Source organism: Citrus sinensis, chromosome 5, assembly GCF_022201045.2.
Source record: "Citrus sinensis cultivar Valencia sweet orange chromosome 5, DVS_A1.0, whole genome shotgun sequence".
Classification (NCBI taxonomy): domain Eukaryota; kingdom Viridiplantae; phylum Streptophyta; class Magnoliopsida; order Sapindales; family Rutaceae; genus Citrus; species Citrus sinensis.
This window is the reverse complement of record NC_068560.1, coordinates 30,899,022-30,926,795: the sequence shown is the minus strand read 5'-3', so window position 1 is coordinate 30,926,795 and position 27,774 is coordinate 30,899,022. Positions and strand designations below refer to the sequence as shown.

General features: G+C 31.2%; 1 protein-coding gene and 1 long non-coding RNA gene across 33 annotated transcripts; one reads left to right on the top strand and one right to left on the bottom strand.

Moving 5' to 3' along the window:
- LOC102630220 (MADS-box transcription factor 23-like) lies at positions 1-19,608 on the top strand. 6 transcript variants are annotated; one of them, XM_025095815.2, is made up of 9 exons: positions 1-168; positions 312-494; positions 16,499-16,577; positions 16,898-16,959; positions 18,574-18,673; positions 18,772-18,813; positions 18,925-19,008; positions 19,110-19,273; positions 19,363-19,608. In XM_025095815.2, exons 2-9 carry the CDS (start codon positions 313-315, stop codon positions 19,376-19,378), a joined length of 729 nt encoding a protein of 242 aa, XP_024951583.1. In that variant the 5' UTR covers positions 1-168; position 312; the 3' UTR covers positions 19,379-19,608. The 6 variants fall into 6 exon arrangements, with proteins under 6 accessions (XP_024951583.1, XP_024951582.1, XP_006472406.1 ...); XM_025095814.2 differs by having other exon boundaries at positions 19,360-19,608; XM_006472343.4 differs by having other exon boundaries at positions 18,925-18,966; positions 19,128-19,608.
- Positions 15,398-26,848, bottom strand: LOC102630518 (uncharacterized). 27 transcript variants are annotated; one of them, XR_008055267.1, is made up of 6 exons: positions 26,382-26,848; positions 25,990-26,047; positions 21,501-21,583; positions 20,152-20,241; positions 19,908-19,954; positions 15,398-19,369 (listed from the first exon to the last, which is right to left on the bottom strand). It is a non-coding gene; the product is annotated as an uncharacterized LOC102630518 (long non-coding RNA). The 27 variants fall into 27 exon arrangements; XR_008055262.1 differs by having other exon boundaries at positions 15,398-19,283; positions 19,908-19,965; positions 26,382-26,847; XR_008055274.1 differs by lacking the exon at positions 20,152-20,241 and having other exon boundaries at positions 15,398-18,401; positions 19,213-19,283; positions 26,382-26,844.
- Between the last annotated feature and the right edge of the window lie 926 nt (positions 26,849-27,774).

Genomic DNA, 27,774 nt, shown 5'->3' with positions numbered 1-27,774 from the left:
TTTCCGTATATAGCTGAACTAAGCTGCTTCCGCTGACGATGTGAAATGAATCACATCCTAAGAGCACCAAAACGACGTCTCTGAGAAAGAAAAAAAAAAAGGAAAAACAAAAAACAAAGCTCGCGATTTTCTTTTGTCTCTACTCTCAGCTGCGCACTTTCTTGCCAAGTAAGTCTCTATTTATAACTTCTTCTTTTTTTCTGTAATTTTCTTAACAAAATCATTTGTTTTGAAATTTGAAATTTGATTGGATTGAGAATTTGGTATTGGAGTCGTGATTTATAATAAAATTTTAAATTTTAATTTGTAAGGATGGGGAGAGGGAAAATAATGATAAGGAGGATTGATAATTCAACGAGCAGGCAAGTGACTTTTTCGAAGCGAAGGAACGGATTGTTGAAGAAGGCGAAGGAGTTAGCGATCCTCTGCGACGCGGAAGTTGGAGTCATAATCTTCTCCAGCACCGGCAAGCTCTACGACTTCGCTAGCACCAGGTCATTCGTTCATTTCATTCATTTATGATTGCATATATTTATTTAAGATCTCAATATCATGGTTCTTTCTTTGCTATTTATTTTAAGTCTTCATATAGCTGATGCGATGCGATGAGATCTTATTTTGTTTCGATAATTAATGGCTTATATTTATTTAATTTATTTTTAATATCATAGCATGCGATCGATCTGCAGCAATTTTATGTCTTAATTTTGTTCAGTGGTTCTATTACTATATAATGCATGATGCCACATTGGAAAGGATATTATCTCATTGCCTTGAGTTTTGTCTATATATATATATATAGTTATATACACACTCTCAATGAAGATTCTAGAATTAGGTAATTACTTTTGGGATCATACAAGGATTTAAATGTTAGACAATCATCAAGTTTTGAGCATGAAATTATTGTGGTTCTAGGAGCCGTAAGTATTGTTATAGGGCGCTATAGTTGTGAGCATTTTTACACGGTAGGCACTCCTTGTATCCTTCTATATACAATGCGACATTGCAGAGTATCAAGTAGCTGAAATTAAATCTTTCTTTTGCTGAGCTTAGATAGCAAATTAATTAAGCAGCACAGGTTACTTGAACTGTTGCAGCAGTGTGGTAAGCAGAAGATATAATCGATTCAATATATGTTTGATTGGTGGGTGGTCGAGACTTATAGAGCTCTTTTAGCATAAGATATTATCGACAGGAAAGCAAGGTCAATGTTCATACTAGTTATCAACCTAATTGCTGAGGGACTGCAAATTTAGGAGGAGGGAGTTAATATTTGTAATCCCAGCAGTGAGCGGCGTATAGGAAGATTACAATGAAAGGAAAAAGAAAAAAGAAAAAAGATATCTTGGAATTTTACTGCGTATGGAAATCTTGATATCTTGGAATAGCACCTCTAAACTTCATTCTTCTGAGAAGGAAAAGGGGAAATTTTGTATCGTAAAATTGGAGGTAAAAGGAAATCACATCATTGAACTTTGTGCTCATGGGGTGAAGTCTCAAAATTGAACTGTGTGCTCATTGGGTGAAAGATTTGATTCATTATTTGTGAGCATCACTATAATCTTGCTTAGTGCCGTTTAAGGTTTATAGGGGAACGTGTTCGCAATGGTTCATGAAGAAAGAAAATTTCATACTTGTCTGACATCTTGCAAAATGCTAAAGAGATAGCTGCCGAGGACGCTTGAGCCTAGTGTGGCATGACTACAATCTTAGAAGGATGGATCTAGAATTCAAGTTTTAAAAGAAAGGTGAATGAAATTAAGACATTTACATATTAGCTGAGAATTCAAGTATAAGGGTATGTTTGGGATTGAGGTTAGATAGTTGTAACTTTTAAGTTATAGCACTAAAGTGTTTGATAAACACTAACTATTGTAACTTGGAAGATACGTTAATATGATTTTTTACTTGTATAATAGAAAATATATTATATGTATAATAATTTTGTCAAAATTATTATTTAAAATTTATATTTACTATATATTATTAAATTTTGTTTTATAGTTATAGATTTTTTTCCACAACAGAAGATATAGCACCTCAATCCCAAACATGACCAAAGTATGGTGGATTGAGGAAGTAACGACATGAAGAATTGAAAGGTGTTGTAAATGAACATTATGGATGATGAAGAATTAGCAATACTAGAGGAGTCAAATTTATGATATAAACAGTGAAATTGGCACCAAGATGAGACAACCGTGCATTATACTCGGTACTAGATAATATCTATCTATTATTACTTGAGTCTAGAGTTAATGAGATTCAAACCTATAACTTTTTGTATCGACTTCGATGACCTTATCAATTGTCGTTAGCTTATGTACTTTAACTTGTACTCAAGACCTCCTATACCACTTGAAAATGTGTTTGGACCAACAAACATTCCCCTAACTGGTGATTAATCTTTTGTCCCATCAAATGCTTTCATTTATACACATCAACCCAAATAACTAGCTTGTGACCAGCCCACTTAAGATTAAAGTTAGTATTTTCTAGTTTCTAATTAACATATGAAGGAGTCGAATACTTATAAACTGATTTTGTCTTTTATCTTGCGAGATCACCCTCGATTTATGAAAAAACATACTAGAACTTCGAAAAATTATTATCTAATAAATTGATAATATTGATTAAAGAATAGGTTTTTACTGACCTCGACTTAGGGTCAATGTGGTAGATTAATGATTTAATAAATTTATAAGATAATAGGATTTTTTTTATAAAAAAAAATCCTATTTTCTTATAGAACCAACTTACTACACAAATTATTAATTATCTAATTTAAAACTAAATCCGTATAATATGTCTATGTGTCTTTTGTTTCTTAGCGTTACTTGCTTCTTGAAATTATTTTTGACCTCGTTCTCATCTCTAAACTTTTGTAATGAAAAAAGAAATTGTAGTTAGTATTGTCATTTTACAATAAAAATTTATCTATATCAGTATCACTTTGAGTGCTTCTTTGCACGAGATAGATTTTGCAATAAAATTTAAAAATTTTAATATCATAATAAAAGTAAAAATTGCACAATAATCTTACTACTATAAATGCAAGGCAACTAACTAATATTCAAATAAAGCATAGAAACTAAAAAATTTAAGTAGATCAATATTTACAAAATTAATAGATTTTCTAAAGTCCTAAAAACTTTTAATTTATCGAGGTCTACTGTAAAGATTATTTGAGAACAACTACAATCCTAAACATGCACAAAAAATTTGAAAATTAGCTATGAGTCTGCCAGCTTGCTTTTTCTTTCGATTTCCGAGGTCTGCTAGTTTGCAACAACAATTTTTTTTTTTTTTGTTTTTTTGGTTCGCCGAATCTCTTTTTGTCATTTTTTTTTTCATAATTTGAATATGAAAAAAAATCCTTTTTTTGTTAACTATTGTGAAAATTTGTACTTTGTGAAGTAATTATTCTCAAACAACCTAAATTTAATGCTTAGTTAATAAAAATAAAATAAATATGTATCTGAGCCATATAATTTGAGTAATGCCACTTGTCACTCGATTCTTAAAAGTAGGGGCGGCTCAATCATATTTTAGGTCTCAGGTAAATTGTTTTAATTAGGCCTTCCAAAAAATTTGAGGTGAAATATATGTATTAATTTTATTAAATTTTATTTATTTAAAATCATTTTCTCTAGCTTTTGAGATGCAAAATTATTAATCAAAATTTTATTTTCTAATTCTCCTCATATATCTTTCTCAATAGACAATATAGCTAACCTATTTAATCTTTCATATGACATAGTTGATCTTAAATAAGTTTTTATCAATGGCTCCTTATTAATCAAATTTTTATTTTCTAATTCTCTTCATATATCTTTCTCAATAGACAATATAGCTAACCTATTTAATCTTTCATATGACATAGTTGATCTTAAATAAGTTTTTATCAATGGCTCTTTTTTGAGATTAAACTAACTTTTCTATTCTTCACTTGTTTTTGAATTTTTTTTTATCCTAATGCATATTTTTTTAGTAAACATTTTTTTTAGTGAAACAAGAGTAATTAAGCAAACAACTATGCTAGATAATTACAAGAAAACAACCTATGAACACAATAATATTTTTAAAAATAAACAAAACAACTAAATAACATAATTAATTAATAAGAGAATGGAAAGATAAAACCTGGAAATTTGAGAACTTTAACTTTGATGGATTGAGGTTTCGAGTAGCAGTGATCAATGGAAAGGAAAACAATTGATCTTTTTTTCTTAAGTGACAAGTAGGGTAGAGAAAGTAATTTTTTCACCAAAGCAATGAAGGTTTCATGTATTTTTTTAATTGGAAAAAGATATTAATGGATAATAATTTAAAAAAATATGTGGCCTTTATAGAGTTTTAGATGAAATATATGGAAGAAATAAATGAGATTAAAATTGTTAATTATAATGTTAAAAGGGGACTTTGTAAATATTTAGTAGTTTGTTTGTGGAAAATATAATTATAAATATACATCAATAATTAATAACTATAATTTAGAAATAAAATTAAGGGTCTTCATCTATAGTGGGGTCGTAGGCAACCGCCTAAGTTGCCTAGGAGAAGAGCCGCCTATACTTAAAAGACATTGATAGTTTGCTAGAAGAAAAGAAAACAAAGAGATGATCCTAATCCTATTAAGAAGACATATCGTTGAAGGACAAATATGATCTTTTCACATGCAAATTGACTATTTGAGATCATTGTAAATTAGAATTAGTTAATTTATCTCTGAACAAATAACCGTTTACCTTTAACAATGTGTTTTTTTTTTATCATGTGATGCTAGCTAGTAAGATCATCACTAAAAGGTTTCAAAAAAAAAATTACTTTTTATTTGAAGAGCCATGTAATTTTTTTTTGAAGAGCCATATCAATATTAAGCAACTTCAAAAGACATTTCAATTAGAATTCTTCAAATAATCTATGTTTCTCACTCTTCAATATGGCTAGGAGATTTCTCTCTCTTCTATTAATGTTTTATTGGAAAGAGAAAATTATATAATTGAAGAGCCATATCAGTATTAAGTAAGTTCAAAAGACACTTCAATTAGGATTCTTCAAATAAGCTATGTTTCTCACTCTTCAATATTGCCAATACACTTCAATTAGGATTTCTCTCTCTTCTATTAGTAGTTATAATTGCCATATATTTTTCCTTTGAAAAAAAAATAACAATTTAAGGGTATTTTTTCACCCTATTAAATATCATTAAACTCATACACTTCTCATTGCAAAATATTTTTTCTTCAAATTTTTGTATGTTTTCAAGTAATTTTATAATTAATATTATATTTTTAATTTATTAACTACTGATTTTTTTAATTAGCATAAATTAAATAAAAAATGGAAAAACATAATGGGAAAAACATATCAAGAGCACACCGGCAAGATTATTAGAATATAAACATATTTAAAACATAATTAAAATAATAATAATATTGACGACAACAACGGCGACGACATTTAAAATCAATAAAAAATTACTTTGAAATAAAGATTTGAATACAATAGTTGGAATGATAAAAATATAAGTAATCAAATTTGTTGAGAAAAAATGGAGGGTAGTTAAATTTGGTGAAGGGAAAGATTTGATTAAAATAACATTAACATGTTTCTATTTTAAGAGTCTTTTTGAAGAAGAACTTGTTTTTCTACTTTTCTATTTACCACATCGGTAAGTAAATAAGCATATGAAAGATGAAATTTGAAATGTCTTTTGATAACGCTCTTGACATTACCGTCATCTTCAGCATCGTCAAATTTCCTTATATTCTTCTCAAACCATATCACCCAAACAAAATTACCATGACATCATAAATTCAACAAAACCCCTTACTTCTATCTCCTCTAGACAATAGGTCAAGATCACTGGGGAAATATCATTGAACTCATACACTTCTCATTACAAAATATTTTTTCTTCAAATTTCTAGATTTATCGATGCCTTGTATAGTATAGTTCTAGTAAGCTGATCTACGACCATCCCCCACAGCCTTTGTTTCGGGTTCGATTTCTTATGCAGTTAGGAGTGGGGCGTGCTAGCGGGAAGTCCGGTTATGAACATATATCAATCCCTCAATCAACCTGAGTATATATTTTATAGGACACGGGGCGATATGATATTATAGTGCATATATTCGCTCCTTGTTAAGACCCGACTAACTAAATTGAATCGAATCTCCTCTTCTAGGCAACCGGGTCTGAGTCCCTGTCCCTAGTCTGAGTGTTAGTAGTTTCATTAGAGCAAGCTCCTCAGTGTTAGGGTTTTGACTTGCTTGCTTACCGATATGTTTTCAAGTAATTTTATAATTAATATTATATTTTTAATTTATTAACTACTGATTTTTTTAATTAGCATAAATTGAATTAAAAATGGACAAACATAATGGGAAAAACATATTAATAGCACATCGGCAAGATTATTAGAATATAAACATATTTAAAACATAATTAAAATAATAATAATAATGACAACGACGACGCATTTAAAATTAACACAAAATTACTTTGAAATAAAGATTTGATTACAATAGTTGGGATAATAAAAATATAGGTAATCAAATTTGTTGAGAAAAAATGGAGGGTAGTTAAATTTGGTGAAGGGAAAGATTTGATTAAAATAATATTAACTTATTTCTATTTGAAGAATCTTTTTGAAGGAGAGTTTGTTTTTCTACTTTTCTATTTACCACATCGGTAAGTAAATAAGCATATGAAAGATAAAATATGAAAAGTCTTTTGATGACGTTCTTGACATTACCGTCATCTTTAGCATCGTCAAATTTCCTTATATTCATCTCAAACCATATCACCCAAACAAATTACCATGACATCATAAATTCAACAAAACCCCTTACTTCTATCTCCTCTAGACAATAGGTCAAGATCACTGGGGAAATATCAGCAGCCATGAGCAACTTGAACCATAGATTTTAATGCGACATTATGGTGAAGAAACAAGTGTTCAACATTTTCAGCTGTCGACCTGCACATAACAAACCAACAGCATAAAGAGTCTATAATTCTTTTGTGAACCATATCACACGTGTTAAGCTTGCCAAAGAATGCTAAAACTAGATACATAAGGGGTTGCACACGATGTCTGCATGAAAAGAGTGATGTGAACGCCTGAGTTAACCAAGTGTAGAAGACCAGTACTAGTAACTGTTGAGTTGAAAGGTCTGGTGATTCTACACATGTTATAGTTAAATTCTATAATAGATTAATCTCTTATCGTGGAAATTACCCAATTTGAAGTGGACCACGTTAATTTCTTTAGTCTCTTTGTCTACTGTAATTTGTGAAACTGGTTTTATTGTATTTTCAATCTCAATATTTAGACACATGACCAACTAGTTTTCACTTCTCGGTATAGCGCTTCGTACGACTCATAGATGGTGAGCTTAATTAACTTTCTTTCTCTGATCATCATAACATAAATATTCTTTCCATCAAGGACGAAGGAGATTAACATCCCATATCCCTACGTTAGGTTTTGATTCGTAGAGTAGTACACGTTTTATTATGATTGCAAAGAGATAGGATATACGATTGATTGATGATAACTAATAATAGTAAAGGTATCAAAACCAAACATTTATGCATGCATGCGTGCTCTAGCTGCTTCATAAACCACCCTTTGATTTTTATAATTACAAAAACCAATGATCTTTTCTTATATTTTAGGTTTTTGAGGCTGAAACTGACAGTTGCTTGAACGCGTACATATAACTTGACCACTTTCTTTTTTTTATGTATTTTTTAACCCTGTTGTCTCATCTTTTTAACAATATATTACTGTTACTGATGCTTTTTAGAAACTAGTTAATAAATTAATTAATTGAATGCATTCTTAATAGTATGAGCCGCTTTTCCATGTCCGGTGTGAATCCATGAGTAGCACACTCCTCATTATCGTTTTATCCGGCGGGCCTACCGAAGAAGATTTAGTTAACATAGTTTCTTGAGGATTGGATGTTCTACTTCTGACCACTTAAGAATTTTTACTTTTTAATGTTAATGCAAAAATGTCTTGGAGTCTCCATTATGATTCTAATTGACGACCTCAGTCTTGCATTATTTCCATCTATTGTTAATTAATGTATATCAGGCTCTGTTACCTTGCTCATTCTATTTGCACTTTGTTTTCATTAATTAATTGTTGAAGACGCATTACGTTCTTCAAACCACTTTATGTTTCTATTGTTTTTCTTTTTCCCTTCTTTTCTGTGGCTCTAAAATTCAACTCATGAATGGAAACAATTATGAGGAGAAGAGCATGCTTTTTTCTTTTTTCTCTTTACACAATGATCCTTTTTCATTTCTTAACAAAAACGATTTATTAGAGTTATAATTAGGTAACAAATTCTAAACTTAAATACTAAAATGGAAAAATAAGGATGCTGTTGTATCACAAGTGAATGAAAATTAAAAAAAAAAAAAAAGAGTTTGCTTTGGGTACAAGACATTAAGAGAAAATTCTAGTCTTGAATTAAAATCAAATAATGAATACAAAGTACTCCAGAACATCAAAATATTCACTCTTTTCAATTAGAAAAAGCCATATCAAAAATTCAAAATTTATCATTTTAGAAGACAACTTAACAATTAAAATTTATTATTTAACAATGTTTAGAGTAATTATATTCCCCAGTTAAATTTCAATATTCAGTTTAAAATTACATATAAATTAGCCATCCAATATAGAGTAATGTTTCTCATTCCAAAATTTATTAAAAGATCAAGACTTCCAAGGTTTGAATCCTAAATTATTATGTATACAAAATCAATTTGAACAATGTTGAGTGATTACCTTAAATAAACTTTTATTTGATTTTCCTCTAAATGAATTGAATTAAATATAGAATTTTAGAAGTTAGTAGTCAGCTAGCACCCCTTTTCCTGAATTAATTAGCCAATTATTCCATATTAGCAAGTAGTGTGATAAAATTATGGTCAGTTTAGTATAGTTTGGGTTTTTAATCATTTTGCTTTATGGTTTGAATAGTAAATATGGCTTATGTTTTAGTTTCTTTAATGTTATAATCGTTGATGATGTTCAAAATAAAATTTGACACTGCAAGTGAAACAATTTGCTTATAGGATTTTAACCAAATTATATTTTCTAGGGACTCTAAAGCCTCTTAGTATATTTGTATTCAACCCAAAAATTAAGGGTCACTAATGTTTAGCCCTTGATAATTATTTTACCATTAATTAATAATAAGAAAGGGATGAAGTAGGTTGTGATTTGATTAGCCCAATGGTGGGTTGATTGAGGGTACCAGTTCGAGTTCTATAAAACACTATATAATTCAGTTTTCACAAAATGTAGATGGAGGTAAATGCAGGGGTTGCCATTTCAAACTGAAACCGGTCAAACCGAGCCAATCTGACCATATTGGCCCCATTTAAATCAGTATGTACCAAGTTTGGTTTGGCACACAAATTACAAAATCACAACCCAGTAAATCTCTGGTTGAAAATAGTTTGACAAATCTCAAACCGATCAAATCAAAAAAAAAAAAAGAGTCCACATTATGCTAATTATTTATTATGTCATGTAACTATAGAAACATTACACCATACTACAACAAAGTTAATCATATTTATTTAGTAAATCTTAAATTACCAATGCATTTTAAATATGCACCTGAAAATGAACTAACGATAACTTAAAATTATTCAAAAAAAAAAGTCTAAACTGTTTAAAAAAATGTACGCCCACAATATTTCTTAGGCCAAGCCCATACCTACCAACTCAATCAAACCAAACCGAAATTTTTGGTTTGATTTGGCTTGATGTATGCATATAATTAGTTGGGCAGGCACTAAGTTATGTTTAACGTAACTTAGACCCTCCCAATTAGTTGGCCACATGTTCAAAAATTCTCAACCTCGGTTTAGGTTCGGCCTCAGCTCAAACATACCAAACCTAGGCTATACCAACCAGAGGCGGATCTTAATGGAGACTAGAGTGGACCATGACTCTTGTAAAAATTTAAACATACATGATATCCCCTAAATTATAATAGAAATAAAAAAATATCTCTAAACTATATAGAAATTATTTACTCCAACCTCCTGTAACTAAAGTTTTTAGTTTTCGCCCATGATGCCAACCCTTAAGTAAACATATGTCTCCCCACCATTAGTAAGAGTAGATATATCTCATTGTGTGGGGAGATAGAAGTCTTGCTTTTAATTGGTGCAAATTTCTAACCATACTTGGTTGGCCTCTACGGTGCACTATAAATGTGAACTTAAACTTCCAACAAACCCTAAATTATGATGTATTTTGGTTATCTTTTTTTTTTGGAGAAAAAAATATATTCGAGCATTTGAACTCCACTCACAATGGTAGGGAGAGAATTATATTATCATTAAGCTATAATTAGAAAAAAAAAAAACACAAGGGCTATTTTATCTATTTTTTGTCATTCTCAACTTAGGTAAGACTTAAGACTACATTTGATATATCTTATCAAGCAAAACTTATTTAAATAGAACTTTTATAAGTAAAATTTTTACTCAAAAAATTTTAATTATTTGATTGTCAACAAGAGTTTTTATTAAAAAATTTATAAAATTATTTTAATATATAATTTTTTAAAGTAAAGAATAAAATAAGATTGTTAAACAAATAAAAAATATTTTAAATATTTTAACATTAAAAAAATATTTTCAACCTCTATTCTCAAGAGCCCAAAATTTAAATTTTTACTAATAGAGTTAAAATAGTTTATTTAACCATCAAAACTATACCAAAAAAAAGAAAACAACAAAATAAATTTTTTAGTAAGTGTTTATAGGATTAAATAAACACTTATTACCATTAAGGCTCCATTTGTTATAACTTTTCAAGTAGAGTTTATTTAAGTAGAGATTTTATTAGTACAATTTTTATAAAAAAATTATTATTATTTGATTGTCAATAAGAACTTTTATTAAAGGAAAATTATCATTCGTATACCTTATATTTGTTCAGTTATCAAATATATTACAACACTTTGAAAGTGTATCAATCGTTCATTTTAAATGAACAAAAGTTATCTGCCGATCACTAAACCGTTAGCTACCGTTTGAAAGTTAATGAAATTATAATGAATTGATGATTTTACCCTTGAAACTTAAATTAAAATAAAAAAATTATCACTTATATACCCTTAAATTCTCTTATTATTACTTATATACTCTTAAATTATCACTTGTATCATATGAAAAGACCAAACTACCCCTCTGACGTCATCATATTTAAACGGCAAATAACAATTTAGTGGACGGCAAATATATTTTGTCAACTTAAGGTGGACGATTGATACACCCTCAAAGTGTTGTAGTATTTTTAATATGAAGTAAACTAAAGGTATACAAATAATAATTTTCCTTTATTAAAAATTTATAAAATTACTTTAATAGGCAAATTTTTTAAAATTTTGTTACGAAAAAAATAAAATAAGATTAGTAAATAAATAAAGAATACTTTAAATATTTTAACATTTAAAAAAAACTTTTAACCTCTACTCTAAAAAGTCCAAAATTTGAGCTTTTACTAATAGAAGCAAAATAATTTATTTAAGCTTTAAAAACCCTATTAGAAAAATCATAATAAGAGCGTATGATAAGAGCTTAAATAAATAACAAACATTATGATAAGAGCTTATGTGATTAAATAAAAACTTATGACTATTAAATAAGTTATATCAAACAAGCACTAAATAAGCCATACTACAGGCAAAAAGTCAAGTGGAGAAAGGTTTTGCCAAAACAATCGAAAATTATTATTTTGAGATTTGTGATCGTGCAGAAAAGTTGACAAATTACATGGCTAGCAACTGATAAAAAGTTTGCCTTCAGAGTAGCAGCTTGTGCTGAAACAATTAACTCTGACGAAAGAATGGTGTCAACAAATTTGACTTCAAACAGAACACAAACATTGCTTCTTAACACATTTTAAGGCCAAGGCTACATCAGACGCAAAAGTTGCATCCAATAATTTAAAACAATTTCACAACGGAACAATACTTGAATTTGTTGGATGCAACACTTCTGATGATACTAATTCAGATAAGTTGGTATGGTTCAATGATTTCCGTCGAAATTCAGCTAAATTACAAAGACATTATGAATTCAAGAAGATCAGGAAGTCATCATGAACCCGCATTTGCATGAATCTCTCCTGTCGGGTGCCAGTCTCACAAAAAGCTAAATCAATAAAATCAACCTACTTTTTAATCAAATAACAATAAATGTTAACCAGAATGTCCCTATTACAAGTTCACTTTCTTAGATCATAAACAAAATTTGGTCTATAAGAAGATTTTATTCACATCATTGAATATGTGACCCCTAATTGTAGAGTACACAAGGTTTGCTTACATTACTACTGATGGATGCCATGAATTGGTTATCTAAGCCCAATAACCAAGCATGTGTTCTTCACCCTTGCATATTTGTTTTGAGCTTTACACAGCTAAACAAGCTTTCCTTAGCCAAGGTTTGTTTACTAGTATTTGTTTTCCAAGCTTTACACAAGCTTCCTTAACACCCTAGTCCCTACTCAGTGAACCAATTCAATGCTTATATACTTGTTTTGGCTTGTCTTTATTAGTGACACAAGATGTGGCAATCTACAATCTTGCATAGTCCCACATTCTTGAAACAGTCAATCAATCAACATGATTGAGTCCACAAGCTAGCTCTACCTGTGATACCTTAAGTAACTTAAGTAACTATTAAAGCCCAACTAAGTAGATATTGTTGACCTGGTGGTAAGACACCATTACCTCTATCATGGGGAAGGGTTCAAGTCCTATAGAGGGTCTCATTTCCTCCTGTGTATTAAAAAATAGAAACACAGGGTAAACCTCACCATTCTTTGAAGTCGATTTTTTTAGCTATGCTCAGTAAATCTCAGACTATGTTATAATTGTGTGGATTAACGCTCTAGTAAACCCGAAATCTAATATCAATGGTATAATATAATTATAAATAAAGTTAATGTTCTAAACTTTACAACCTTGTCTTTTTCCCTATATATTTGCTTTTGGGCTCCATGTAAACTTGTCACTTAAAGCACATCTACTTAGACACTAGCATAATATAGCAGAGGCTAGCGCCTGTCTATAATAGCACAGTGACCTAGGCTCATGCCTTGATTACACTAGCAATGTGAGATGTGATGTAATAAAAGTTAGAAAGCAAGAAAGGATGATATCTGCCCTACATCAATGACAATAGTAACAGAGGTCAGTTGAATTAGCTGCTATTGTACTGATTAACCTTTTTACTAAAATTTCAAAGTGGATACTAAGATTTTTTTTGTTGTAACCGTGTAGTGTTCTCTTTCTTACCCTAAAATTAAACACATCTTCTAGGATTTAAATCCTTGAGCTCTTGACCTCTTGACTCATTGCTTCCACAACAAAAGGCCGACCAAATGAACTCTCATTTAGAGATAAATACATACTACAATAACCCAAAGCTATAGGAAATTAGCAACAGGGATATGTTCTCTCACAAATAAGAATGCAAATAAACTAATCAAACCATTAAGCAACTAGTTCACTTTAGACATCTTTAAAATGGTGAAAATACATGAAACCATTGGATGAGAGGTTCCAAATGTTAATTCGTGACGTGCCAATTGACTGTCGCAATCACGATATGAAGTTAGCAAGTTCAAGTTAACACAAGATGATGCAATTAATAATTATGTCATATCTGTATCACTCTTCATCACTATCTTAATAACCGTATTGAATTTGGATTTTGACATGTAATCATGTTTGTTGTTTTAAAAAGGGATGGGCAAAGGCTAAATCAATTTTTTACCCGATTTCCCCAGAATTTAAACTCAAGTGACTAGTTAAAGAAAGACGCTTGAAAACCTAGGAGCCATGGAAACATGTTTATGACATTTTTAGTGATTATAATTATCATGACATGTTGACTCAGTCTATGATATGGTGAAACCACGAGTTAATTATACTTGGACTAAAATCAATTTGTATTTCATTAAGGATTACTAGTAATTTCATAAAATACATCTAAAGTATAGAAACATATTAAATGGATAAAAAGGCCAGCACCGACTTTACCCATTCTTGACACAATTAACTAAATGGGAGATTGAGACATTAACAACTCAAATTATCACCTCTAGTTTAACCACATGGTTAAGTTTCTAATCATTTAAGCTTAAGTAGACTTCACAATGGACAAGGAAGGCAAGAGCTTATCTGAGTTTATTTCAACACCTTAAGTTCGTTATCATACCATGGTGTTGAAAATGGTAATTAGAAGTGGCTGAAGTATTATGAAGAAAAGCGTTTATAGGGCACAAATATACACTTTTCTATTGTAAATTCATGTGATCCTCTAGCCCAATATTAGCAACACTAGGTAAATGTTAGTTGATACTAGTAAACTCCCTAGATGGTCCAAGATGTTTAGGGTCGAAATCTTGCTCACACTAGGTCTGAGGTCGGTTTGTTTATTTAAATCTCTCTCTCTCTCTCTCTACACATACACACAGAGACAGAGGCTAAGACTCACCCATGAAGAAAAAGGTAAAATGTAAACTTAGTACAAAAGCCTCGCTTGGAACTGCTTTGCTGTGACAGCCCCAAAAAGATTTATGGAATCTTTATAATATTAATTTCTTTGGAATTGCTGCACCATGGCAGCCAAGCAGCTAGGCCGCCACAGCACAATAGTCCCAAATGGGGCTTAAGTTTCTATTTGTCTTTCTGATTTCTCAAGTAATTGTTCACAGAGATGCAAAAGCATCCATTGATTAAACCTCTTCACAATGTTTGACTGAATTCAAATCTAGGACTTTAGAGTTGAACGATTGGGGACAGTATTCTATCAAAAAGTTCCAAAGCCAAATCCCATTACACAAAGTTTAAGATGGATCTATTTACACGATCCCTTGCAAAGCTCTATCCAAGTCAATGACGAGTCAGGTTCAAATAGCTAGATAAGTTCTAAGGGCTGACTTAGTCAAGTAGCCCTTTTCTTTGAATTTGCCTCATGTCAACAAATACAAACAAGATTGAGGTTCGCTACTTTACATGAAAAAGGATCTTCAAGGACAATATACATGATAGATTGAATAATTACTTCTAAGAGCATTATTGGACCACATAGGTTGATTTGATGGGAAACATACTGTAACATGTAAACTTTCAAGCCCTTTTTTTTTAACTCATGAAACCTTTAAAAAGATTATCACTGTAGAATTGGTGCGTAAATGCATCCTCTTTCACTAATGAAACAAGAGTGTATGCATGGATGAAGCAAAAACAGAATGTGAAAAGTTCAAGGTAACGGCAGCCTAGAATAGAAAAAGGGGAAAAAATAAAAATAAAAAAGAAGACGATGAATGATATGATAAACAAGTATGTTATTTGCTCTCAATCAAATCTACTTACAGGCAACTATAGCTGACAGAGTCAAATATAACAACGATACCCAAAGAAGTTGAGATGACGGCAGATATGCAAATTTGTTATTTGTTTTCAATCAAAACAACTTGTCTGCAACTAAAACTGATGAGGTGGCATTAGCAATTTCTTGTTCTCTTGACGTATTAAATAGGTGAAACCAAAACTTGTGAGGTGGCATTAGCATTTTCTTGTTCTCTAGAAGTATTAAATAGGTGAAACTGATGATAGATAGTGACCACTTCTAGGGGGTGTAAGTAGTTGCAATTCTTCTTCTATCACAATAACTTAAACCACAAGGATGCTATGACAATCCTGGCCTAGTTTCATACAGCCAGCCCTGTGGGCAAAGGTGTAGTACTTAGTTTTGTAACATCAGTAACTTCAGTTGGCCTCGTACTATAATCCAGCTAGTAAGTGAAAGGCTGCAGACTGGGTTTTTGAATCCTCTGTACTAAATAATGAACCCCTGAAAAAGAGAAGAATTTCAGCTATTTACACTAGCTTCCTTAAGTTCTCAGGGTTAAGGATTCTACTAGAAGAAGGAGAGGGAGGAGATAGTAGAGAATAAAAGTTGTAGCAATGTATAAAAATGCAACTAGTATAGATTCCATATTGCATTCAATTGCCAAGCTGTGGAACATTTCTAATTTCAGTTAGTAAACAATTCAAAATGGAAAAGACAACACTTTCCGAACTTATTGAGACTGAAGTTTGCATCATGCAAGTAAAGCAAAATAAATGGAAACTTATCTTTTGGTCTGGGCTTGAATCATTACATGCATTTGCAGATTTAAATTCCTTGGAACATCTCTTCAACTGGTAGCTCTAAGTGATGTAATCTTAAACTTCTTGTGCCTTGAACAGCAAAAATTAAAGCTGGAGAAAGGGAGAAGGCAGAGACTAACATACATAATACAGTTAAATACAGCATGTTAATATTTTCCACACATCATTTTTTGTGGCAATTTCTGATGTCGTATTTTGTTTCTCTACCTAGTAAGAAACATCAAAAGCACATATCTGATATATGTTTCTTACACCAGCATGAAATCGGTGATTGAGCGATACAACAAATCAAAAGAGGAACATCATCAACTAGGCAACCCTGCCTCTGAAGTCAAGGTACTCTTTAACTCTTAAATTTGATTCGTAATTTTACCTCCAAGGAAAACTCGAGGCATGATTGCTCCATCGGTTCACATACATATATTTAGCTCATGCTGGATAAAAAGACTTAAAAAAGAGCACCTTAATAAGATTAGAAGCAGCAACAACAAAGACTATATTCCTAAATTCAATTGATCACTAAGTGTGTCACCAGATACACTACCAAACAGTGGTCAAATGTGGAACAGTACTCAAATTGAGAAATTGATCACTAATATTTTTTTTTGGGACTAAATGTGTCTTAGAATCTAATTTATTGTGTATATACATGCTAGTTCTGGCAACAGGAGGCAGCTGCATTGAGACAACAGTTGCAAAATTTGCAAGAAAATCATCGGTATGATTCTTATATTTTATTAAAGCAAAATTTATTTGACCTGGAGGTCAATCAATGATAATAATGTTAATGGTTGAAAGTTGACAGATATGACACCTATGTGCACATTTCTGACTTCATTTTTCAAAAACTTAATGTTTTCCACCCAAAAAAGATAGAGAGAATATGTACATCAACATTTTCAACCAGCGTCTATCATAATACCATTACTTATCTGTCATTTCCTTGCATTGCATTAGTGCTTACTGACACGTTTCATGTTTTGTCGTTTATATTACGCTTAACTGAAATGATAACACTTCGGATGATCTTTTATTCTTCGATGGGCATGTTCAATATATTTGTAAATATATGCATGTCTTTTTCTGTGAAACCACCTGTTGCAGTTGCAAAAGCAGCCTATTATACCATAACACAGCAACCCAACCCAATATTACAACCAAAGTACCAAACCAATATTCTTTTCTTAGGCAAGAAATGAAAACAACTCTAAAAAATCTTGTCCTTCAATTTAATGAATCAACTCCCAACCCAAGTTGCATAATGTGCAATTTCCCAAGTTTTGTTGTTGTTGTTGTTGTTGTTACACGTGATGTTTGGTTTGAATATTGGAAATGAGAGGGAAATGGAATGGATTGAAGGTAAAGGTTTCCAATGTTTGGTTAAAACATGGAATCTTCAATGGAATGGGATGGGGATATTGTACGACAAAAATACCTCTTTTAAATTGTTCTATATTATCCATTAATACACACAAATGAAAATATATAATATATTTTTGCTTTAACATTTAATAAATTTTAAGACATCAGAATGCTCTTAAATTTCATATGTCAACTATCCAAAATTTCTTTTATTTATGAAATATTAGATTTGAGGAATATATATTTCACTGGTATTTATCTTTCTATGACACACCCTTTTATTCTTTTACTCTAGACTGGAGAAACTTTTAAAACCTCAGAATGAAGAATCTTGTAATATCAACTTAATGTCCCATTTCAAGAACTTTACATGACAGCCAAGATTCACAGATTATCAAAGTGAACTAGGAAAAATTTTAATATAGACTTGTGGAAAAATTCACTTTTAGAACATCTAGTCTCAGCTTTCAACCCTCAAGCTATGAAGCCTCTAAGACTGCCCTGAAAGCATTATTATTTAGGTTCGCATCAAGTAAACTCAGGTTGGTAAACTTGAACAGTTCCAAATTCATATTCTTCAGAGTGAATTTGGCACACTGAGCTAGTATATCTTATGATGTATAAAATGATAGTTGTACTACAAATGGATTTAGATTTTATATGACATGACGTGACAGCAACAAATTGACCAGCCCTAGCTACAAAATTAGCAGAGAAGAGAATGAAGAACTTACCAGGTATATGCTTTCGATAGATGGGCCACCTTAAAAGTCAAAGGAATAGCTCGTAGTAGAAAAACTGAAATAGTACAGCTTAAAGCTTAGCATTTGTTGACACCAAAAATGCCCGAAGACCACAATGTATATTGTTGTGTGAAGCAAATCAATTGCATCTCATTAACATACCCTATAAACATGTTATGGAATATCAAAGATACAAATTCAAAAGCCTATGGTATATGTCCAAACAGGCAAATGATGGGCGAAGAGCTTTCTGGTTTGAGTGTAAAAGACTTGCAGAATTTGGAGAATCAATTGGAAATGAGTCTTCGAGGTGTTCGAATGAAAAAGGTTTAAAAGTCTTTCAATGTCACCATGCAGTGCTTAGTAAAACTTCCAATTACTGTGCATATATCAGATAAATGTTACTTACATTTTCTATTTTACAGGACCAAATTTTAATGGACGAAATACAAGAATTAAGCCGAAAGGTGAATCCCAGAATCAATGGCTACTGATTTACCATCATATAATTTCAATTCAAGTAGCAAATCTTTTTGGTTTAAAAGATTCAAGTTACTAATTCATTGGCCTTATTGCAGGGGAACCTTATTCACCAAGAAAATGTGGAACTCTATAAGAAGGTAAACCTAATTCGTCAAGAAAACATGGAATTGTATACGAAGGTACAGGTTTAAATAACTAACACAAGCTTAATCAACCTTGAAAGAGTAGTATGATTTAAACTTTGACATATTGATGGATGTTTTAAAGCCATCCTCAACAGAAAAATTTCACATCCCAGGTTTATGGAACAAGGGATTTGAATGGATCAAACAGAAATCCACTTCACACAAACAATATAGGGATTGGAGAGGACTCGCACATACCTGTTCGTCTCCAACTTAGCCAGCCACAGCACGAGACTCCAGCGAGAGCAACAAAGTTGGGGTACAGTTCCCTGCAAAGTGGTACTTTTATTTTGAATTCTGATGTTGCCATGGTTTTAATAAGAAATGTTTCCTTGTTAAATACAGCAGACTGCAACTGCATTAGTGAAGAACATTCAATAAGGTGAGCATTCAGATAATTGACTTGAGTCGATGTTGGGAGGGTTATGCTTCTATTAGTGAGATGTGGTATGTAAACCACGGACCTTTCAGTTTCAAGACTTTGGTTTCATATTATTGAAAAAATTAACTTCAGCACATGTGTGATGGTGAAGGAAACCAGCTATTAATGTAAACATAAGATTTTAAGTGTAATAAAGAAAAATGAAATTGCACTATGAATTTATTTTAGGAGTTTTCGTCCTTGAAAAGGACAAGTGAAACGAAGGTATACATTTTTTTATTTAATTAAAGTAAAAAAAAAAATGATCAAACATACTTATTGATCTGCTCTAATAAAAAGGTAACACCAAACAGTTAATTGGAGAAATATATAGAGAGACAAACTCTCAGGCATTGTTGCTTGGGAGCTCAACCAAATTCAATCAACTAAGATTACAGACCTAACAGTGTCTAGTCTATCATTCTTCATTTTGCCTCCCTTTTAACACACATGAACAGCAACAAAAACTTACCTCTCAGCCCGTGTTGCCATAATAAGACCTATCAACACTTGCCAGAACTGCATTTAAACTGATAAGAAAATTACTAAAATAAAGGAAATGAATAATAAACTCATCACGTACTTTTTCTTTCAAAATAAAAGCAAAGAAGGATATGTGCACAACTAAATGGATAGACAAACTATAGATTCCAGAAAACAAAAAATTGTTAATAGAAATTGATAGAGGAAGAAAGAAAAATATGTAAAATTCTTACTTGCATGTTATATTAAAATAGAGTGGTATCAAGTCCCAAAAATAAAAAAGTGGTCTGCCCTCCCTACGCCTAGTGTACAGATGCAGAAAACTGTAATGTGAAACAAACATAAGACTCTGCTGGTCTATGTCAACAACATAACTTGCAATCCACTATTCATAGAGCATGTTACACAAATTGGCATGTATTACTGGGACAAAGCATGCTCAGGGTTAAAAGCTGACACATATAGTTCACCATTGAAGGTTCCCAGAAAAGAAGAAAAAGGCGTTCTTTTAGGAAGCAGCAAAAGTAATGTAGCAAATTCTCACTGCAACAACTGTAATTCAGCTCTAAATTAAGGGATAAAAAGAACAGGAAAAAATAAAGTTCTAAAACTCTAAAACAGCAATAAATAAAGGATATGTTTCAACCTGGAATACTTGCATAATAAGCCAGAATAATGTCAAGATGATTCTAAACACACTGATATTACCCAAACATTAAAGAGTGCAATTTTTTAAATAATATAATTTTAGAAAATGTTAAAATTTTCAGTTTGTACAGTCAAAAGTTAATCAAATTAAAGTTGTTGATGAAGTCAGGAGTAAAGACTAATATAATGGTCAATCTTCAGATCACCACTTTATTTGGATTCATTGCCTACAAACAGATGAAACGATTCATATAGTGTGCTGGAGAAGTTCATGATGCATATTTAACTTTCAGATGTAGCTCACCTATTGACAACAAAGATAAAATATACTAAAAAAGAAAATGAAAAAAAGGTAACTTCTGCAAGAAGTTTAAGAATTAATTTCCAAAGGAAGAAAACTTAAGAGCATCCAAAATAAAATTTCTAGCAAAATAACTGAAAAAACATACACAATTTGGTTACAAAAGACCCAAACTAGAAATGCAAAATTTAAATTTATGCTGCAATAACTCTGCCTGTGTATCTACCCTTGCATAGTTGCATACACAGCCGGTCCCAAGCCCGGATAAAGGAGAAGGGTTGCAACAACACAATAGATGTCAAACATTTTGATAGATAGCAAGAACATAATGCTTTTAATTTGAATAAGACTTGGCTGAGTTAAGTTAGCCACTTGTCATCATAGAATTGGAAAATATTCAAACAATTGAAAAACACTCAAAAATCTGAATCTTTTACTCATAGAAACAGGCTGATTTGACTTGAATTCCTTAAGATTTGAAGTCCGAACATCAGAAAACTAATATAGCATGTGTTAGATTAAAATAAAAAATAAAAGGAATTATAGAGGAGGGGGAAAAAAAGGGAAAGAGAAATGGAAATCCTCAATCTCAGTTTGAGGAAAAGAAATGGAAGAGAGCTAATAGAGCCTTACAATGAGTTATCATATTCAATCAGCCTGTTGCAATTCTTTTATGCAACTTTTTGTATGCTTTATTCCAATTCCATTGTAAATACCTAGTAACAAAATATACTCATTTTAATGTCTGTGTAGCCCATATACACAGCTTTGTATTGAACTATTATATCTTGATGACTTACCAGCAGCACCTTTGTCAAAATGATGATTAGATTAATGCTAAATAATAAAAAAAACTCTAACTCTGCAAAGTGAATCAAGAATCAAACTAGAAGTATGTTCGAGGATAGACAGACAAAGTACGGTCAACTTCAATGAAGCTATATTGGGAGATAGATAAAGTTAACTAAAATCATATCACACAGTAAGCACAAAGGTAGTTGATGTTTAATCATATCAAGCTACCATGCAGTGTCTTATTTACCTTACCGTATTCCCTATTTATTCTAAGGCATAAACAGGCTACTTCCTATTTTTCCAAAAATCAAGGACAATGACATGCTGCTGCACCAAGACCTTTCAGTTATTCTCATGGACTTTACCATTTTCAAGCTCTTACCTATCAACTTAAATCTCTTACCTATATTTAAGCTTTAATACCATTATTGAGCTCTTACCTATCAACTTAAACTTATATTATTGATAAAATTTGGCATCCACAAATGCACTTCAACTTCTTTTTCAAGAAAAAGTGATCTATTTCAACTAAACTGGTGCATACGTTATTATTGAGCTCTTACCTATGTTTAAACTTTAATACCATTATTGAGCTTTTACCTATCAACTACATATATTATTGATAACATTTGGCGTCCACAAATGCACTTCAACTTCTTTTTCAAGAAAAGTGTTTTATCCATTTCAACCAAACCGGCGCAGACAAAAATTACTGAATAAATTTTAACTTAATTTGTGTTATAAAGTCCTATTAATAAGGAAACTTTTCAGAAGGCCCATCTTTCTATACACACTAGAAAAGGAGTAATTGTTGACTCATTATTGATAAATCTTTACATGACTTCACCTCAAAGAATTTTTAACAGTTCTTAAAAAAACTCCAATAATGACTATTCGTACATGTTCCACACCTTATGTAAAAAAAGGGAAATAAATTGCTAATCTCTTACAAGGGATGTGAACTTTAGTCCAATAAAAATTACTTGCATATTGCATATTTCTTCGAAATAATTGAAAACTATTCTTGTCTCCCACTAAAGTATTATATCCTTCATGACATCACTTCACTTATTTCTTACATTGTTCCAAGCACTAACATGGCAACAATACCCAAACCATCACAAGTAAACATCCATCAACAACCTTATCTTTACACATTCCATGTCAGTTAATAAAGTGACATTTTTAAACCTCTCAATCCTCTAACTAGAGTTGGCAAAGTAGGTCGTCGGGTCGGGTTCGTGTCGTGTCAAATTCAGGTTGATCTAAACCCGACCCATGTAATAATTGTGTCAAAATATTGAGAATCAAACCTGACACGAAAAAATAAGCGTGTTACCTAACAACTCGTTTAATATCTATATTTTTAATAAATGTTATACATACACCCCCAACATATACACACACCCCAAAATATTACACATTTACACTATTATAGTTTTTAATTATATATATGTAAATAATACTATAAATCAATATCATAAAGTATACATGTGTACCAATATTTTGCATATTTACACTATTAAAGTTCTAAATCTATATAAAATTTTAAAAATAAAACACTGTGTATATATCTACCCTTCCAAAAATAAAAAATAAAAAGAGAGAATCATGTCCAATATTTGATTTTTAATGACAAGAACCTAGAAACTAATTTTAAAAAAGAAAATATAATTGTGTCATTGTTTGGGTACACGGGTCAAGAATTTTAACCCTAACCCGACACCGAAAAAAATCGTGTTGACTCGGAACCGACCCATTTAATAATCGTATCAAATTTGACGACCCATACCCATTTATTCGTGTCAGATAATTGGGTATTGTCAAATTTTGCCAACTCTACCTCTAACGCCCACATCTAATATGGGACGATTATTGATAGTGAATAGATTTACTAAAAATGAAATTCATTTCTATGTATTTCCTTCTTAGAATTTGAAACTCCTCACTCTCAATGCTTCCAACATAAATTATTTTGTTTTACCATACTCTATTAAATCATAAACATTCAAGACTAGACGTGGATATGACACTATAATCAACTTGGCTTCTCAATTGATACGAAAATTTCAATTGAGTAAACAAAAATTCTGAAAACCCGACTCATTTAATGACCGGCTCCTACCATGCATGATGTTATCAACTTTCAATAGAATTTTCTTAGCAATTTTAATTTCAAGCTCTTCAACCCAACAAGCATCAGGCAAAGAAAGCTTTGACTAAGAACGAAGCCAATGCACCTAAAAGGCCTTGAGCCTATTCAAGTCAACCTTAGTCTTTTATACATGCCTAGGAGTTCGCACTAGTAATGTTCATCTTGTGCATGAACTTGCACCCATGCTCCAATACTCCAAAGATTGCCTTGCTGTTAAGCGCAAATATAAAAATGTGACTATCATCTCAATTTCAATTTCAACCCTGTAAGAGGGTAAGTATATGAATAGTGCATTGACCCAAACATGTGGATTAAGAAAGAGAACAACTATCATTTCAATTTCAAATGCTTTTATCCGTAAAATGTCACTATAAATGAACATACAATTGTGTAAAGACAAAACTTCAACCGAGAAAATATTCTTCCTTTTTTCTCCAGGCATGCATGTTTTACCTTATACTTCAAACAAGCCTTTTTCATCCAAAACATATATATTTGTTCGTGCTCATCTTTAGTACAATAGTGATAAGGGATGCGAAAATCTTCCCATCAAGCCTTATATTCTTTTGAGGCTCAATATTCTACACCATCAGGTTAGGAGTTCACTCTAACGCCGTATTATATCTGAGAAACCTAACAAGGATTACCATCAACACCTTCTCCTACAATGTTTTTCAATGTTCCAAGAAGCAATTGTATATGAAAATGTCAAATCAATTTTCATAAATGATGCTCTCAAATTTTACAAATAAAAGCTTCAATTTTAAACTTAATCACATTCCCAAATCATGCATCTCTACAAAAGGTTATTAGAAGAGGGGTTTTTATATTTTATTTTTCCTTCTCTCTCACCAAAATATCATCTTTTGGCCAAACTCTAAGCCAACCGTGCATAACGTCCAAAACTCATTGCAACAAATTGATCTAAACTCTAAACCAAAATGTCTTTTTAGATCACCAAAAAATTGTTACATAATCTCTCATCTATACTGTTTCATTCCAACATGCGAGGTAAACCATTATGAAAAGTACTATTTCATCATAATAGCATTTCCATCATGGCACAAATACCAAGCCTAATCAAACCTTTCATTTGCTTTCTACCACACATTGTTTGAAAATTTTGTAATTATAAACCCAAGGTAGCTTGCACGATTGATCTAGTTCTATTTGAAAAATAATATTTTGGATAATACGCCCTAAAAGTTGCATAAAGAACTTGTACATATAGACTTAACAACAAGAAGAAGCATCATTGTCTTATTCATTACAATTTTTTCTATTCTCTAACAACTCACCATCTATATATACATGTATATATGTGTGTGTGTGAGCATTTAGCGCATGAAAATGATACACACACACCATCTATATACACACACACACACGCACATATCTGGGCATGAAAATGATCTGATGAGCATTTAGCGCCTACACATAGTGAGTACCTAGATACGTGGTACAATTTCGTAACTCTTTAAGAGTGCTGAAGATGTGGATTAACTGGACAGAGCCATGTGGCAGTGTCGCTCACTATAAGTTGCCCGCTAGATTATTACTTTACATATATGTTAGTAAATACTAAAGTAAATGAAATTTCTATGTTCAAAATTAAGCACAAATAATGTACGATGCCCACTATAGAAGTACCACAAAAAATTTATTCCACACTTTTCTTCTATTTTTTTAAAAATAAGGAAACACGGGTAATTTTGAATTAAATGCTTAATGATGAACCACAAATGCTGAAAGTTAATAACTTCCCTAAGAAACGACTTATTTAATTGTTCGCAAATTAATTATATCCAGACAAGCATAATGTTCATCACAATATTTTATGTGATTTTTAGTGATATGCTTGTTGAATGAACCATGAATTAATTTATGAAACTCAGAAGGAACAACTATGATGATTTTCCAGCAATAAAGCACTATAATATGATAGTGGTACAAATCTGATGCAATATCAGCCAATGAAAAGTTAAATACTGTGGCAAAAACGTGTTCAATCTGACATACATTCACATCCCTGTGGAATAACAATGAGTGCATTCAATAAAAATTTTCAAAGAAGTCCCAACAAGCTTTAAAGTAAGTTGTACTAAGCACTATACAAAACAAACAAAAGCAAGTAGGAAAGAAACTTAAAGAAAAGGAAGAATCATGTCTCACCTGAAAGCCAAATGCACATCTTCCTCCAATCAAACTCCACTCTTCGTCTAACAAGTATCTAAGATAACGAAATAAAAAGGAAATCAGTTGAGGAAAGTAAACGCTGCAAAACGATAACAAAAAGAAGTGCAATAAATCCAACGACATAACTATAAACCATGACACTGCGCTTGATTTTGCGAAATATCGGTTAAGAACCAGTAACTTTGAATCCAATGACCGTTAAGAGTTTGAAATTGGTTTCAAATGACTAATAAGTTATCAGATTCTTTTGCGCCTACATTTTCCTTGAAGGTTTCTCAGCAACCAAACAAATACAAAGCCAATTGCAGAAGAAACACATTTTGTTCCAAAGAAAAATGTACGGAAACATTTTAAATATGGAAAATTACCTCAAAATGAACGCTCGCAAGAGATTCGAGCAACAAATTAGATCAAAGGAACCGGCGTTAAGCGAGAAAGTAAGCTCAAAGATTCCGAAACACAAACGTAAATTCACAAAAATGCAAATCTATGATGAACGCCAAGATCAAAATTTACGAAGAAAGGGAGCTGAAAAAATAAATGAAACGTGAAAACTAGATGACAATGGATCTGCTTCTTCAAAGGAGACAATGAAATTGTTACAAGAGACAGCTAGAGAAATATAAAGAGAGAGAGAGGAGAAAGAGAGAGAGAGAGAGAGAGAGGGAGGGAGAGAGAGCCACGAAAAATATCTGCGAAAGAGTATATATAAGAAAACACTGGAGATGCCCCCACCTGATCTTCACACGTAATCAATCGCTGTAATTTTGATTTTGGGATTTTTTTTTTTAATTTGCTGTTGAATGCCTAGGGTTTCGGATTCTCATAAACCGCTTTCTGAATTTTTGGGACAGCTGCTGTTTCAGCATATCAAACAATAATTTAAATAATTTCACTTGGTCTAGCGGGTCTTGGACTGGACTCGACCCGACTTTGTGAACTGCTCATTTCCTCTTTTTTTTTTTCTCTAATTTTTTGGATTAATTTTTTTTAAATATATATAACATATAAAGCACCCACATTCCTTCTCATTTTTTCTTGTATAAAATATAAACAAAATTTTCACTTTTAAAAATTCTTTTATGCAATAGTAAATGAATCAACGAGTTATAATAAAATATGTAACTATAAAATATTTATCTTATGAAATGAACTGTAAAAATTTTTTCTCATTTCATTGAACAAAATAATTCAATTTTTAAGAAATAAATTAATAATTAATTTGATATTTTTAAATTAATGTTATATGATATGTAATAATAGATCAATCAATAAGTTATAAAAAAATTTAACTATAAAATATTTATTCCATGAAATGAAAGAATTTTTTTCTAAATTTATTGAATATAATAATTCAATCTCTAAGAAATGAATTAACAGTTGATTTGATATTTTTAAGTTAGTGTTAAATGATATGTAAAAATATAAAATTGGACAAAAATTATGTTATTTTACTTGATGTTTGGTAGGCATTTTGTAAGTTAATATACCTTTTTTTTTTAGTATTTTTAACTTCGTTCAAAAATTATGTATGACTACTTTCTAAAAATGACATCAATCATAAATTAATAATTTTTTTCGTTTTTTTAATTGAATATAAATGTGCAATTATAAATAATTTCTCTGTTCATTAATGTATTCCTGAATGGCTCAAAGAGCCGAGCGGCTTAAGCCAAGCCATCAAGTGTAGTCCTGTTTCGAAAACTAACGGCGCCAAACGTGAAAAATAAAAAAAAAACATTGGACGAACCTACTGGGACA

Excerpts from the sequence above, each read along its gene's own strand:
- LOC102630220 (XM_025095811.2), top strand. The coding sequence starts at position 313 with ATGGGGAGAGGGAAAATAATGATAAGGAGGATTGATAATTCAACGAGC. Across the intron at positions 495-16,498 it reads TACGACTTCGCTAGCACCAG|CATGAAATCGGTGATTGAGC; the intron begins GTCATTCGTTCA and ends TTCTTACACCAG. Across the intron at positions 18,674-18,771 it reads GAGGTGTTCGAATGAAAAAG|GACCAAATTTTAATGGACGA; the intron begins GTTTAAAAGTCT and ends TCTATTTTACAG.